The sequence below is a fragment of the Schistocerca serialis genome, chromosome 1 (assembly GCF_023864345.2).
Source record: "Schistocerca serialis cubense isolate TAMUIC-IGC-003099 chromosome 1, iqSchSeri2.2, whole genome shotgun sequence".
In the NCBI taxonomy this organism is placed as follows: domain Eukaryota; kingdom Metazoa; phylum Arthropoda; class Insecta; order Orthoptera; family Acrididae; genus Schistocerca; species Schistocerca serialis.
The window spans coordinates 483,418,644-483,436,351 of NC_064638.1; the positions used below are offsets into that span (position 1 = coordinate 483,418,644).

At 38.7% G+C, this 17,708-nt stretch overlaps 1 protein-coding gene across 2 annotated transcripts in view; it reads left to right on the top strand.

Moving 5' to 3' along the window:
* Window positions 1–585: 585 nt before the first annotated feature.
* The window catches only part of LOC126473661 (S-adenosyl-L-methionine-dependent tRNA 4-demethylwyosine synthase TYW1-like), a 90,366-nt gene continuing 73,243 nt past the window's right edge, over window positions 586–17,708 (top strand). For both annotated transcript variants that reach the window (XM_050100897.1, XM_050100905.1), the window contains exons 1-2: window positions 586–752; window positions 6,279–6,639. In XM_050100897.1, coding sequence (XP_049956854.1) covers window positions 6,298–6,639 — 342 coding nt within the window. In that variant the 5' untranslated portion in view covers window positions 586–752; window positions 6,279–6,297. The remainder of the gene's footprint in view (window positions 753–6,278; window positions 6,640–17,708) is intronic.

The following is a 17,708-nucleotide window of genomic DNA, read 5'->3' on the forward strand; positions in this document are numbered from 1 at the left end:
TTGAAAAGTAAACGATGCACACTGACGCCGCGTGGCTTGTTCCTTAAGCTCTGTCATCGTCTGATTGTCGTCAAGCCGTCAATATTTGACGTCACACGTTCCGTATCTATTGGCAATACTGGGAATATTTTGAGATCCATCAGTGCTCGTCTGTATTTCTAATATTGACAATACGTCAATAAGCGCCCTCAGACAGTGTGTTGACAGATTGACAATATTATTGAACGCGTGGGGAGTTTTTTTACCTCAGCGTACACCCAAGACCCAACTCTCGCAGATTAGGCTGGTCAACTCACCCCTTGGGGTCTCCCAGCCAACAGTGTCATATTTACTATGCTTGAAAGGACAGTTAATGTCCGTGCAGTGATTGAAGGTAAGATTTCAGGAAAAGAATGAATTTGTATTAGAGCGCCAGAATTTTCGGTGAGAATACCGTAAAGTACAGCGGTTGGACTTTATGCTTTTGCGTTACACTTACAACATCAGAAAATGTAATTTTATTTTTCTGACTAAATTTTCATTGGTGTTCGTTTTCCGGAACTGTTTTCTATGTTGGTTATCCTGCATAAACATAACACACACGATGCCTCATGCGGCGATTTCGGTTTGGCACGTAGGCCAGATCGTAAATGTTAGGAGTATTTGTGAGTGCTGTGTGTTGACTTCTGGATGTTAGTGGTCGATATCACCCCCCCTTGGTTGGGGTGGTGAAGAAACAATTTTGCCAGAAGTTAAAAAGCTGCCGTAGACAGGTAATCTCATAGTTAAAATTCATGAACGTGCATAGTACACGAAGTATTCATTTTGTGCAAGCAGAACACTGTCAGTTTTTTTCGTCTTAGCGAGTAATTGTGTTAAATTTTATGTGATAATTGTACATTATTATTTATGGGATCGGAAACAATGAAAGGTGTGGATGATATCCGAAAGCACAGCGTGTTCAAGGAGACAAATTTTCCATTTCATAATTTCTTCTGATAGCAAATAGGGATTTCTTATTTTTCTCTCAGTATTTATTTTAGGGCTATCAAGTGCAGCGATCTGTAAGCAAATCTCATGAATGTGTAGGGAAATATATCTCAATCCCACCTGCGAAACCCCAAATATGCTCAGTTTATTTCAAGTTTTTATATGAGTTTTGTTTCCGTGCAACAAATCTCGAAATGCCTACATTTCATGTGGTAACTGTTGAACATTTCAAAAGCTGTACAGGAATAGCCACTTACTGTTAATGTTGTGTTAATGCGCCCACGTCTCATTTCACTATGCTTTACCACAACCAATGCGGCGCGTTAACACAATACCGTTTATGTTTGGTTTGTCGTTCACTTACCACTGCCTCATATAACTACTGTGTTTATGTACGGAAGTTTCCCCTATCATCGATTCCAGTTTTCTAAGTAGTTTCAGGCTTCTAGCGCAACTTGTTTCATAAAATGAAACTTAATTTGAAATAATAATTAACTCGAATCAAATTTCAATATTTTCAATGTCGTGACAGCCATGAATTCGTGTTAGGAATATGTGAAAGGCTTGCTGTTGTGTGTTTTTTTTTTATTTTTTTTATTTTCATGGATATTTCTTGTAATTCGATATTATGTATGTTTTTCTTATATTTTTGTGCAAATATGTATCTAGCATGTTCTTACGTTATTGTTGACATTCCTACTGGGAGGGAAATGTTGCTGGACTTGGTCTGAGGGCCAATTCCTTTTACAGTGTGGCATATAGCTGAAAACCTACTGATAAGTGGGAAAAGAGGTACTGAAATAGTGCACATAGGAGAGATAAAGAATTAAAGTTGTCCTTGTTGTATTAAGCAGCATGCAATGAAACTGAATGAAAAACACTTACGAAATGCTGGATACCCTGGGCGAAATTGCGGGAAGTAATATGGAGGCTTTCATTGACACTGAAAATCTTATCAGTCGTGAGTTAATATTGTAGAATGTTGTAGGAAAATCAACCCAGCCTGTCTTTAAAGGCATAGTTTAGCCAGGTCACAGCTTATAAAGCCCTGTGAACATCGATTTTATGGTGTGGCAAGTGCACAGTGTATACTTGATCATATGGAATCTGTGGGTTGTATGTCAGAGGTGGGGGAAAATGTCAAGGACAATAGGTTCTTGGAGAGAGGAATACTCCTAGGTGAAATAATTTTAGGAAAATATGTTAAAGAGAGTGAGGAATGAATTTTCCACAGGAAGTCAAATGACTACTTCAGAAACTGTAGGGGAATATCTCTAGTTAACAAGGTTTGTAAGATTGTTTACTGCTAAACTGCTTGAAACCACACACAGAAAATATAACTGGGAATTATGAAAATGATTTTCACAGTAATAGATCCACTACTGACACACACTTGTAACCAGAACAATAAATGATAAAGTACAGGAATGTAAACAAAGAAATAAATTTCTTGTGCGTTCATTTTGTGAAAGCTTATGGCTTCATTTACAGAATAAGTCTGTGGAATATAATGACGGATTTAGGGTTTCCAATTAAACTTATAAATCACTGTAAAATGCGCATGGATGATAACATAAGTAAAATTTGGCAAAATGGAATAAATTCTGACTTTTTAAAACATAAAACTGGACTAAGATGGGGAGATGCTCTGTCCCCTCTTCTCATTAATGTAGCCTTGGAGAGAGTAAAGAAGAAACCGAAACTAGTACCTGCCGGGATCCTCCAAAGGAGGAATACTTCGGTTTTTGTGTACACAGATGATATAGCACTTATAGGAAAAAGTGAAATAGTTACAGTATTTATTTGTGGAGCTCATAGAAGCTGCATCCAAACTTGACATAAAAGCAAATAATCAGAAAACAAAATGCGTAATACGTGAAAGATGGAGGGATGGAAAAAGACAACCACTTGTATCCAACAGTCAGCAAACATATATTCAAATCTATTTTACAGTTCAAATTTCTGGGCTTGGTGATACAGGCACGGAGACAAGTAGAACTAAAAATGACTGCTGAATGCCAATAGAGCATATTACTCCATACCAAAACTACCAGCATCTAAATTGCTGATTAGGAAAACTAGCATTAAGCTGCATCAGTCATCAGACCAGTACTAACCTATAAGCAGAAGCATAGTGTTTAAAATGCAAGAACACCAGTTATATGTATTTTCAAACAAACTTTGTCGTCAAATCTGTGGTCCATGTTATGATAACAAATAGCAAAGATGGAAGACACGATCCAACTCACAAATGCAAATGATTTCACAATAAGCAACAATAATTTGAGCATAATAAATTCCATAAGACTTAAAAGGGCAGGCCATCCAATGAATATGAAAGAGGATCAATTATTTTTGAGAATATTCACTTAGTCATTTGGTAAGAGATCAACTGGGAGACAATGTAGTACATGAAATGTAAACAGTGTGCTGCTGGATGGGGCAAATAAGTGGCCAGAAGTAGCCTGGACAGAAGCACTGGGAGGGAACACAAGAGATTGTAATGGGAGCTTAAATTTCCTTAGAAGCCAAGAAGGAAAGAAAGGACGACAAATTGTGCCGATAGCATCCTGCTCTTCCCCCAAAAAGCTCATTGTACACATTGCCTGTCATGAGCTGCAACCCCTTCTTTTATGAATGTTTGAACTATTCAGATTCTGTAAATTTGCAATTTTTATTTTGCAGATGACTACGTGTCCTTTACTTTTTCACCATCACCACCACCATCTAAAATTTTTCACTGGCCTTCCTGAACTATCACTATGTTTAGAAATTGATTCTGTCTTACAAACATGAAAATTGTTTAGAGTATTTAAAAGAAATTATGTAAAGGTTTCTGGTAAATGCAGTTCATGAACTGTGACAGTTGCCTCATAAGATTTTATATTACAATTCTAATGTGTTTTTTATTCATTTGCAGTGCATCAAATTAAATTTGAAAGAAAAAACCTTGATAATATACTTTAAGATAAAACATATATTCTTAGTAGTTTAAGAATGACAGTTATATGCTTGATGAGTAACAAAACATTTAGTTATACGTTATGTATGGTATATAAAAAAATGTAATTTAAAGTTTCTTCATATTAATGTAAGTAGACTTAATAAAAGTAGTTGCCTGACATAATAGAATTAAAATCTTGTATGCAGAGAAGTTCGGTTTGAACTATAATTACAGCTCTAGCAAATGGTTGCAATAAAGTATTTAACCTCCTAGTTACTAATGATTTTGAGCAAATAGAGCATCAAGATGAATGCAAGTATTAATGATCACGTCCAAATCAACAAAGCATAAATACACATTGCACCTTCCCGAGCGTGAGTCTGCATTCCTTCAATACTAATTATGCAAACGTCAACCGTATGTGGCTTAAATTCAAATAAATAGTGTTGGCAACAGCTGTGTTTTATACTAAGCAAATTAATAAGAAACAGATCAGATCCCCCATGGTAGATGAATCAGGTCAGGGCACTGTTGCAGAAGCAATGGAAAAAAGGCCTGATTTAAAGAAACACAAAATCTCAGAGCTAGATAATGGTTTGCAGATGCTCAAAACTTAATGTGGACTTCAATATGAGATAACTGTATTAGTCTCTGTGACTAAGCTCTGCCTCAAAATCTTGCAGAAAATCCAAAGAGATTCTTGTCATGTGTAAGGTATACTAATGACAAGACACAAATCAATACCTTTGCAGCTTGGTAGCAATATTACTCAAGACAGTGCCATTAAAGTGGAGTTACTAAATAGAGATTTCCAAAATTCCTTAACCAGATAAGATGTAGAATCAGTGGCAGCTGCCATCCTCATTTATTTGGAACTAAATACCCATGGTGTAGCAAAGGAAGTGGAGTCACTTAATAAACAGAACCAGTTAGGTTGCTTTTGGAGTATGCAGATGAAATAACTCCATTTTTAGCCATAGTGTATAACTTTTTACGTGATGAAAGATCTGCAAGCCTACCGAAAGACTGGAGAGTTACGCAGGTTGTACCAGTACACAAGAAATGAAACAGAAGAAATCCCTTGAATTACAGACACACATTACTGTCACAAATTTTTCTGTAAGCTTTTGGAACGTATACTATGTTCCAAAATTTTGAAATACATCAAAGATAATAATCTGTTGACATGTAATGAGCAGGGATTTAGAAAATGTTGTGAAACACGACTGGTTCTTTGTTCACATGATGTAATGACTACTATTGAAAGGGAATCAGGAATTTATTTTTCATTTCAAGATCTCAATAAGGCTTTTGGTGCTGTTCCTCAGAAAGCAACTTCAGAGCAAATTGTGAGCCGATGGAGTGGTGTCTCATTTGTGTGATTGGATTAATAAGTCTCTGTCAGAAAGATCACTGTTGCTTGTAATTGATGGGGAGTCATCCAGTGAAACTAAAGTGGTGCCTAGACTTGATCAAGAGAAAGATATTGACCCTCTGCTGTTCTTAATTTACATAAACAATCTTGGAGGCAATCTGAGCAGCCCTCTTTCATTGCTTGCAGATAATACTGTCGTTTACTACCTAGTAAAGTCACCAGAAGATCAAAACCAAGTAGACAAGGTATGTGTATGGTGCGAAAAGTGGCAATAAAAATTGTGAGGTCCTCCAAATGAGAACTAAAAACATTCCATTAATTTTTACTTACACGATAAATAATACAATTTGAAAGGTTGTAGTTTCGACTAAATACCTATAGATTACCGTTATGAACAACTCAAATTGAAACCATCACATAGAAAATGTTGTGAAGGCAAGCCAAAGACTATTGTGAGAATTCTTAGAAGGTACAACAAATCAAGTACAGAGACTGCCTATGCTAGTCCATCCTATACTACAGTGTAGTTGCATGGTATGGGATTATTTGATAGTATTGACAGAGGTCATCGAAAATGTTCAAAGAAGGGCAGCTCATTTTGTATTGTAAAACAGGGGAGAGAGTATCATGAATATGGTATGTCAGTTGGGGTGCCAATCATTAAAACAGAGATGGTTTTTTTTTTTTTTTTTGACCGGGTTTTACAACAAAATATTTTATTGACTCTCACTTATATAAGGAAAAACTGCAGTGTAATAAAATAAGAGAATTCTGAACTCAGATGGAAAGATTTAGGTGTTAATTTTGCCCACATGCTGTCAGGGAGTGGAAGGTGGAGTAATAGTCTGAAAGTGATTCTATGAAACTTTTGCCAAACACTGAAGTGTATTTGCATAGTAATCATGTGTAGATTAAAAGTTGTGCAGTCTATAAATGTGGCATAATTTAAAAGACTGGCATGTAATTTCTTGTACTTTCCTACTGTTTCAGGTTGTGCTGCGACATTACAATGGCAGTCTTATTTGGGATTCCTCTTGTTGGGTCCTTGTTTTATCCAGTCTTACTTGTACTTATAGTGTTCGTAGCATTTTCATATTTATCACCTAGAAAATACAGTGAAAATGTTTTGGGACCTGAAGATTTGATTACAAAGAACAATGAACTTAATTGTGTTAGAGAAAATCTGGAAGAACAACTGCAGAAACCAGTACCCAAGAAGATAAAGAAAAAAATATGTAGTAAGAAAGGGGGGAAATGTTGTAGTAAGAAGAAACAGAACTCGTGTCAAAATTTTTTGGGGTCAATTGAAAGTGTTATAGTATTTTACGCTACAGTAACTGGAAATTCTAAGGTACGTATGCACTTAATTACTTGGATTAAGGTTGTTTTTGTTCCAATCATTTTCTACAAAGTCTAATTGATTGAAGTGCTGAATTGGAATGTGTACATGTTCAGTAGTAGGTGAAAATGTGCATTGTGTGATTGCAAAATTGGTTTTAATAATTAAATGTAAAAAGTGTGATTTCAACATTCACATGAGAAGGTGGTTTAATTAAAACCTTCGATTACCAAGAAGTAAGTTGTAAAATTAGAAACTGGCTGACATTACAGTTGGAATAATGTTATTTATTATTTTTTCCTCCTGGATTTTCCAATATTAGATATTGTGGTTAAACCTTTTTGTACGCCCTTTCCATCTCAACTTCATTTTCATTGTAATCATAAGTAAGTTTTCACCTTCAGTCAGTTTCCCTATCCATGTGTTTGTTTTCATGTCTCTTGTTATTTCTAAAATATCTCTCTTCTTTGTTCATTTAGCAGCCCTCACTTTATAATGGTTTATCCATTGAAAGTTCATTCCCACTGCCACTAAATAAAAATCCCTATAATACGCACTGATTGTGGATCTTTTTATTTCACACTGTGGACTCTTGGTTCTGACTTCTCTGTTCAGTTCACCATAAGCACTCCAAGCCACTTTTGCTCTGCTATCCATCAAGTTAATTTCCTCAACTGTCCCAACTACATAACATTATCAACTAGTTTTACAACTCTGCTGTTAATTTGTGCTGCTTTCTTTTTGGTATGTCGATCATAAATTATTGGCCTACTTTTAAACTTTCGAGTGTTATTTATAAACTAGTTGTTTAATGATTTAAATACATTCGCTGTAATGATGAGAATAGTTCTGGTAGTTATGAACAAGACGTTCTATTTTTGTTTCGTAATTCCTTTATTCTTGAATTTCTCAGTGTTTTGAAGTGTAATGGAACCTGTAGTATTGATGTTCATACTAATACAGGACAAATAATTACTTTGTTTTGAAGGGTTTTAGTAGTTTTTCAAAGGAAACTACGTATTTCTCAAAATGTGCGGATAACCACTCATTCCTCTCTTGTGTAACTTTGTTCATAATTTCCAGAGGGTCCATTGTGCTAAAACAGCTTCTAAAAATAAGTAGTTCTTCTCTATGCTATTCGTTAAAGATTTTGTACGTTATTGACGGTATTTCTAGAATTTTTAATTTTTTTTATTCCCCCGACTGCTCTCTTTTGTTTGTGAAAAAAAAAAAATTAAGAATTGTTACAGTTTTTGGGAACTGTAATCTGCTCCAAATATTCCTTAAGTAATATTTAAATTTCTGTCTCTCTTACATTTTAACTAGCTGTAATCACTTCTATTAAAATTTTATTACGGTAGAACTTTGACTTTACGTTCTATGATATTATGTTCTTCACAATTCTGTGCCATAAATTTGTGTCCTCTGTGAAAAACCCATAAGATCAGTGCTAAAAATTTCCCAATTTTACCTGTCTTCCTAGAAGGTTTACCTCAATTCTACGTTCTTACTTGACATCTCTCTTTACTTTGTCCCGTTTTCTTCCTCTTGAGATTTTACGTGGTTGAATGGGTTGTAAGTGGCACAAAACCACAAACAGTTTGCACCGCAGGTGGTGGTGGTGGTGGTGGTGGTGGTGGTGGTGGTGGTGGTGGTGGTGGTGGTGGTGGTGGAGTTGAGGGAATGTTTTTGGCTCTTGCACAGAGGGAAGATATGAGAGAAAATGCTGATGTAATCTATGATTGGTGTTGTCAGCACAACTTCCAATGTTTAGCTTCACTGCATGATTATGATAAAACTACTGCCAGGTTGCGGCAGCAATGAAAAACAGGACAGTTGATGCATAGTGTTCCAGACCAAACCAATACGTGACAAGGGGCCCAGTCGCCACCTTTCTTGTGCCACTTATAACTCAGTCTCATCTTTTTGCAAGTATTTACGATGTATTGCATTCAACAACAGTATTGATTGTCAACCTTTTATATTCAAACACCAAGTCTTGACGAATATGGTCCATAGGAATCCAGGAAATGTCTGCCATTTGCGGCAAGTGAGCTCTTCTTGGCAGGTGACTTGGCTGGTGATCAGCACAACCACCACACTACACTAAAGCTGGTTTTACATGAGCAACTTACTGATCAAAATTGACTACTCAAAATGCATGGGCCTTTCGTACTTATGTGTAAATCCGTGACCAACCTTGACGCGAGTGTGTCTGATGTAAATGATCTATAGATTGTGCTGAGCGTGGACTGGAGTTCTAAATTTTTCAGTATGCTATGAGCAGAGACAAGGGACTAGGACAGTGTCTGCTAACATTGGAATTTTTAACCTAGTTACGTCAATCAGTTGTAAAATTTTGGAACACATATTATGTAAGAGTATAATAACTTTTCTGGAGACAAGAAATCTACTCTGTAGGAATCAGCATGAGTTTTGAAAAAGATGATCGTGTGAAACCCAGCTCGCGCTATTCATCCACAAGACTCAGAGGTCCATAGACTCGGGTTCCCAGGTAGATGCCTTGTTTCTTGACATCTTTTTGATACATTTCCCCCCCAGTCATTAAATGAACAAAGTAAGAGCATATGGACTATCAGACCAATTGTGTCATTGGATTGAAGAGTTCCTAGATAACAGAACGCAGCATGTCATTCTCAATGGAGAGAAGTCTTCCGAAGTAAGAGTGATTTCAGGTGTGCCGCAGGGGAGTGTCGTAGGACCTTTGCTATTCACAGTATATATAAATGACCTTGTGGATAACATTGGAAGTTCACTGAGGCTTTTTGCAGATGATGCTGTAGTATATCAAGAGGTTGTAACAATGGAAAAGTGTACTGAAATGCAGGATGATCTGCAACGAATTGACGCATGGTGCAGGGAACGGCAATTGAATCTCAATGTAGACAAGTATAATGTACTGCGAATACATAGAAAGAAAGATCCTTTATCATTTAGCTACAATATGGCAGGTCAGCAACTGGAAGCAGTTAATTCCATAAATTATCTGGGAGTAGGCATTAGGAGTGATTTAAAATGGAATGATCATATAAAGTTGATTGTCGGTAAAGCAGATGCCAGACTGAGATTCATTGGAAGAATCCTAAGGAAATGCAATCTGAAAACAAAGGAAGTAGGTTACAGTACGCTTGTTCACCCACTGCTTGAATACTGCTCAGCAGTGTGAGATCCATACCAGATAGGGTTGATAGAAGAGATAGATAAGATCCAATGGAGAGCAGCGCGCTTCCTTACAGGATCATTTAGTAATCGCAAAAGCATTATGGAGATAATAGATTAACTCCAGTGGAAGACTCCGCAAGAGAGGCGCTTGGTAGCTCGGTTACGGGCTTTTGTTGAAGTTTCGAGAACATACCTTCACCGAGGAGTCAAGCAGTATATTGCTCCGTCCTAAGTATATCTCGCGAAGAGACCATGAGGATAAAATCAGAGAGATTAGAGCCCACACAGAGGCATACCGACAATTTTTCTTTCCACAAACAATACGAGACTGGAATAAAATGGAGAACCGATAGAGGTACTCAAAGTACCCTCCGCCACACTCCGTCAGGTGGCTCGCGGAGTATGGATGGAGATGTACGGTTCACTGCTATTAGAGAAACGGATTTTGAGATCTCATGTTTTCTTAATCTTTGTGTGTTGTTTGCTTTGTTTTTGTGACACACGGAAAAGTTCCACAAGGTGCTGGTGTTCTTGCCCACTAGTGTTTTCCTAATGGAGAGACGAAATATCTGAAAGCAAAAAGTGTTTACATTTTGTAGAGAAAGAACCCGTATTGTGTATAGATATGAATGTAAATAAATAAATGTGTTTCAATGAAAATTATTTCAACACTGAAAAACACAGAATTACTGGATGAAAAAAATAATTTTCATTTTTATTTGGCACGTGACAAAATGACTAGGTACTAAAGGTAAAGAAAAGATACTTTTTACTGCATTCTACATACTGTCTGATGTGTTTGCAAGCATATACTTTCTTGATCAAATAAATTTATAACTTCTGAAATGTTTATATGACACATTTCCTGTTCTGTAAGTTCTTAGGCATGTGAAGAATTTACGACATGACCTTTGACAAGATAGTAGCTGCTTTTGTCATTAATAAACTTTGTTGTAACAAATTTTCCTATATTTTTTTACAGTATTTAGATTTTTCAATATAAAGGATAATCCTTCATAACCTCACTTTAATCATACAGATGTCAAACACCACAGCAGACAACTTTCACAGTACCTGCAATTTTGACACTGATGTGTAAATGAAAATGATCACTCAAAACAGGTGAGACTCAGTACGGGAATAATATGCCAGTGTCGCTGCAATACACACACTTATCTCAAGTAGTCAATTGAGACAAGAAAGTTGATCATATAAAAGGGGCTTTTAACACATGTAAAATGAGCCCGCCTGCTGGATACACTAGAGGTCACTGTGCTCGTGCCAACAGGGTATGCCAAACTGCCATTGGCTACAGAAGGAAAACACACTCCCATGCGTTAGATTCCGAAGCCTTTCACTGTACGTCACAGTTTTTGGCTTAGTTCATCAGTTTTTGCTTTGTTTGTGTGGTTGTAGCATGTCGGAAAATAGCTCGATTACCTTGTACCCAGATACTATTTTCAATTTTTTCAAGTTTTTACTTGCTATTACACATGTATGATTTTTAAGAACTGATGAAACTCATTACCACAAATTGTTGTATAAACATATTATTGTACATTTAATTTCTTTCACTTATATAGATTTTATTCAGTGTATTGGAGAGGATTGCAGTTTTTAATCGTATATATCAGTTACATATGTTTTATGTTTTTGCTCATGTTTTGGGGTTTTTTAATGTTTTTATTGATTATGCATTTTCCTCAATTTTGCATTTTTTAAATTTGGACCACACGAACACTTAAAATAGGCGTTTTACTCTATCTTGGCATGTCACCTTTCTTCATACTTCAAAGCAACTTTACACAACTCACCTGGCATTACTTCTGAAGCCTCATTATTTCTCATGAGTAACTTTCTACGTCTGATTTATCTCTTGAACTACCCACACATTTAAAAAAGAGGTGCTTGAAATAATTATGCAATTTCTTCGTGTGTTTTAAATTATATGCCACCTCAACTGACCCTGTTCATGGCATTGTTTCCGTCAGACTTTCGCCTACTCTTTAATTGTTCCGAGCCATAGCAAGATGGAGACATGAGTTTTTCACCTCAGTATCAGAGAAATGTGATGTGGAGAATCGAATGACTGTGGCACTGCTCACAGCCGAAATGCACAACTGTGGGATTGTACCATGACAACCTCACAGTATTGCATCAACACCAAAGCCAAAGTCTGAGCCATGAACAATGTTATCAGGTCAGTGACAGCAGAACATGAGGTACTGATCCATGACTGTTAATGAAGTCAGTTACAGCACTTTGTATCTACTGTCGAGTATGCATGCAATGTAAGTTGACAACACAGCGAATGAGTCTGTGTAGATTTCAATAGAATGCTTGAAGCAAACGTGAATGCAGAAATTCTACTGGATCATTGTCATTTCACCACTATCATGTACACTGGAACATTACTCCAGGTGTGGAAAGGATTAGGATGGAAACCAACTTAAGCTACTTGGTGCACAGATTGCAGTTTGTTCGGAGAGACAAAGAACAGATTCTCTTGGGTGCCCATTTGAAGCGCTAGGTGGAAAGACAGAGGACAGAAATGGAGAAACAGACATCCTCTCAAGAGGAGAAGAGCTAGGAGCTCCCTTACACTGTTGCAAACTGTGCAACACTGGAAGAACAATTTGGAGAAGTGGGCTCCTTGGTGAAACAGATGTTCTAAAAGAGTGCGGTGAGATGCAAGATCTGTGCCACCTCCCGCAGTGCTACCGGTTGCACGAACCTTGCACGCTAGATCTTTTTAACATTAATAAGACCATTTAAGTCACAGTTTTCTGGAAAAATCCTGTTTGAGTAGATACAGAAAACAAATATATCAGCCTTTATTGTGGCCTTATGCCATTTAAGATATTCTTTTCTTTTGCTTTCTTCATGTCTGAAACAGCATTAGTGTTTGCATAAGTACTTTTGTTAAAACTGATTTCCACTTCAATTTACATCTGTATAACCATTATTTTTGAAGAAGTTGAGAAAGTTGCTAGCTTTTATATTTTGTATCTCTCTCTTCTTAAATTTTCATAATCCATGTTTCTGTCTTCCAGCCTGTTTCCCTCTTGCTATGCATTTATTTTTACACTACATCTCAAGCATCTGTGATCCCATGCTATCATGAAGTGCTTTAGGGTTTATGTGCTGACTGATTTACTTAATTTCAGTATTACTTCAATTTGGACTTTTTGAAGCCAATTTTCTATTTAAATTTTTATGAAATATTGTTCTATTCTGCACAGTCTACTAACATATCACCATGAGTGTTTTTTTCTGCAGTTTCCCACTATTGAATCATTCACTATTTTTTGTCATACATTTGCATTTAAATTCTCCAATGTCATCTTTTACCACTTTACATTTTTTTCGTATCAGTTGCTGTCCTCTCTCCATAGAAATGTGCCTGAATAGAATGTGAGCATGTTAGTGCATAATGTTGATCAGTAGTGGAGTGTCAGAAACACCACAACCAAATGATTTATTGGAAATCCGTACAAGTAGCTGTGGCCATTGAATATCGCACACCCGCTCATTGGCTTCTTAGGGGGAGTGATGGTATCCCTCTGCCTGATGGGTGCATATGATAGGGATGCGCAAGGTAGTCAGGCCGCTGCTAGCAAACTCTGCAGAGTTGCCAACTGTCTCTGCTTTAGCTTTGTCTTGATGTAGGCCAAACCTGCATGCCACCTTTGACAGAGGGGTAGCCTATTCGGGAGGGGTTGTTTTGTATGTCACGTTGTGCCCCACTGATACTGTTGTTGGTGAATGAGGTCCACTTTTGTGGCCTCTACTTTGTCTGTGATGGGCTCTTAAGTCCATTGTTTCTGATGGTGACACAGTGTTGGCACTGGTAGGCTGCGTGGTTCTCTTGCTCCCTTTTCTCCTTCCACGGTAGAGGTGTTGTCTCCTGAAACTGTGAAAGAGCTATAATTCCTGGAAGGAGAAAAAGTGTCAACTCGTGATAAGAGATAATCCACACGTTGTATATCCCCTTCTCCTTTTAGTATGACTTACATCACCTTGCTCAGGTGAAATACCACACTCCCAGGATACCACTCCTTCGTTTCATACTGTATTTCAGAGTAGGAGACCTTGGCATCCACTTCCAAAACACTTTTTTTTTTCTTGCACAGCTACTAATATGGTTGTTCCCCATAGACAAGGTGATGTAAGGGACAAAAGAATCATCATAATATCAAGAATCCTGTGTTGACTTAAAATTGCCCCCAGGGGCTCACGGTTCTTTCACGAGTTCCCCATTCTCTCTTCCCTGACCTCCTTTCCTTCACCCTGTCCTCCCTCCCTATCTTCGCTCCTTCCTCATTGCCCCCTCTTTTTCCCTCTCTGTTCTAATTTATATTGATCTGGCTATCCACCTGGATCCCTGTATTGCTTGCAGTTTTGTTCCTTCTGCATGTTCTTTCATCCTTTTTGGTGTTTAGGTCCCTGCTTGAGGTTTGATCTCCATTTGTAAGTTTTCTGTTTTCAGTGCGAGCCATTTGGGGAAGAACTCCCTCCCTAGTATCTACAGCATGGATTCCTCTCCCTCCTTCCTTCCCTTCTTCCTTGCCCACTATAGCCCCCTCTCCAACCTGCTAGGTCACCAGCACATGTAGCCAGTCAGTGTGGTGGGGATGTAATGTACTCATGTGGCTGAGTCCTGTGACAACTCAGGGATCACACCACTGTCCCCCTCCCAACTCCATACCCCTCCATGCATGCCAAGGAATGGTTGCTTGTCTTCCTGGAGCACCAGGACTCCCAGCAACAGACGCCATACCAGGCGGTCGTTGCTGTGGCTGGGTGGCATCCATGGGGAGAGCCCCTGATTGGAGTGGGTGATGTCAGGACCGGTGCTTGGTGCATGGAGCATATCAAGCTGCAAAAATCTGGCTGTTCTCAAACAGCTGCTTCTTCAAAAGGTGAAAGATCATTGAATGCTGCTTCATACGACCTGGCAGCCGTCTCTTTTGTGGCTACATCAGGGGAGGAGGGCCAGGCACTACCATAGTGGGATGAAACACGTTCCCTGCGATCTCGTCTGTACTAGGTTGGATGGGTACACATTTACTACCACAAAGCCATTGTTTTTTGTGGAGAATATCGTGGACAAGTGTGGTGAAGGGGAATCTCTTAGTAAGATTCAGTCTGTTTCCCTGTTGATCAAAGCTGTTTCTACCACCCAGTCTGCAACTATTCATGCATGTGATCATCTTGGCAATGTCCCAGTGTCTGTTACCTCCACCAATCTCTGAATATTGTCCACAGACACAGCCAACTCTTGGTTCCTTATGCGATCGCCGTTTGCCAATTCCCTGATCATCCTGTGTACTCTGTCCTCTTTGTGAATGAGGGATGTCTCCCTCCCCACAACAGCCCAAGGGTGAGATTGCCGGTTGGAATAAATCTCACTTTCCCCCATCAGCATTCCATCTCCACTCACTGGAATGTGCACTGTGTATTTCCTCCCACATCCCCCTTGGATGGTGCCTAGACCACAGATTAGGACTGATGTATTCCAGGGTCCTGAGGTCTCTGTCGCTCCTATAGTTTCCCAGTGTCTTGTACGTGCTATCTTTGCAGAATTATGGAGTGCCCACCATATTCTAACCTGATGGTTCTAAGACAGTAGGTAAGGTGGGACATGCTTCGACGTCTCCTACTGGCTTAAAATGCCATTTATTGCCGGCATCATGTGATTTATTGACATTAGAGCTTCTAGCCATTCACAGAACATTCAATTTTGTTTCTCAGGCTTCCCTCCACAGTGTTTTGATTTGTACTGACTCAGTGAGTAGCTTGCAGGCTATTAACCAATGCTGCTCTCGTGACCCTTTGATCTCTGCTGTCCATGACCTTCTCTCTGCCCTTGACCGTACTGCCTACTCAGTTGTCTTCCTCTGGGTCCCAAGTCATGTGGGCACCCCCACGGAATAAACTGGCTGACCATTTGGCTAGAGAACCAGATAATTAACTCCATTCTGTTTCATGATTTCAGCTGCAGATATGTGGATCTATGTCAAATCTCTCTTTGCCCAAAGATGGAATGACTACTGCAGTTTGGCACTCTTCTTCCACTTCTCTCAGGAGGAGTCCACTGTTTTATTCCATCTATGCATTGGTCATACCAGGCTCGCCCATTGTTTCCGCCTGCATATCGAACCACCCCCACAATGTGGTTGTGGAGCCAGACTAAAAGTGTCTCACATAATGCTGGAATGTTCCCTTTTTTTGCCCATTGTGCTATAGTCTTCCAGATCCCTTAATTTCAATAATAGCAACAATTCACATATTGTTGAACTGGTCCTCAGTTTCCTCCATGAAAGTGGTTTTTATTTCCAGACATAAGGTTTTGCTTTACTCCTGGAGCAGGGGCAGGGTGGTTGGGATTGGGGTCTCTCTTCTAGTCGTCTTGGTCTGGGACTCCCTGACTTCTCCCCCGTGGAAAGACCACTCTTTTTTCCATTTTGAGGTTTGGTCTCACATTTTCTGCATTTTACTGTTTGTGTTTTCACTTCATTGTTTTATTGTTTGACACCTCTGACTGGATCTGTCCACTTTTAATGGACCCCTCTTACTTCTGTGAGTCAGGTCAGAATCGTGGGACTGATGACCTCGCTGTTAGGCCCCATAAGACGGCTGTAATTGGTAAGCTTTCAGAGCCAGTGGCTCCTCCTTCTTTACCCTTCAACCCTTCCGCCTGAAGGAGCAGCCACTGGCTCCGAAAGCTTGCTAATTACAACTGTCTTTTATGTGTGTGTTCTGCTGCCACTTGGTGAGTGGATTTTTTATCTATCCAATTAAATAATATTATGAAAATGATAGTTGCTACTCGCCCTATAGCAGAGATGCTGGATCACAGATAGGCACAACAAAAAGACTGTAAATGCTATGTTCAAAGTTGTCCTCTGTATGTTCAGTGTCGTCTGTGCAAATAGTGCCAGACAGTGCAATGTAGTTCCTGGAGACAGACCTGTGCCTTCTGCTTTTTTTTTTCCAGCAGTGTAAACACTTCATGTTTATATAACAACATGACCATCTATAATGGGTAACGAAACACTTGCAGCACAAAACTTCTCTTTATGTTGCTGATTTCCAATGAAATTTGACTTACTCCTTTGATAGTGTGGACCATCCCCCATTATTATGAAAGCCCATCTTAAAAACCTCGGTTCTTCTGTGGCTGAGAACACACTCTATTTGCTGTGTTTGTTCAAGAATCTGCACAGATAAACTTTCTATCGATGTTGGGTTATTTAAGCTGATAAGGCAATTCTGAAACCCTGAGTCTGGTGTATGAATGATAAGCACGTCAAGGCATTTTAAAGATTTATATAGATGGTAACTTTGAAAATGCTTTTTGACAAATATATGGCTGTGGTACCCCGTGTGAAGAAAATTATGGACAAGCATGTGCCTGACCGCTGAATTGGTGTAGGAAAGATTACAGTCCTGATTTTCATACTTCATACTTGGGAGACCTTGTAGCATGGCTAACCATTCCTTGAGAGATTATCTGTATGATGCCACCACTACAGTTTTATTTTCAAAATATTCAGTGGATTTGTCCTTCACTTCTGCATAACCTAAAATGTATGGGTCTTTATTCTGAAGCAACTGCTGCACCAAACCTTAGGTAAGAGTTACAGGATTGTATAATCAGGGTGTATACGACGTGGGACAACCGGGAGATCCGGGAAAAACCCGGGAATTTTTTCATCCAGGAGAAAACTGGGAAAAACTCGGGAATTGTTTAGAATTCCGGGAATTTTTCATTGTTTTAATTTTCAGTTAAATTTTTGTGACTTTGAGTGGTAAGAACCAATACTCTAACAAAGGATATTACTGTATCCCGCTACTGCAGAATAATATTGCAGCAACAAAACACGAATGAGAGA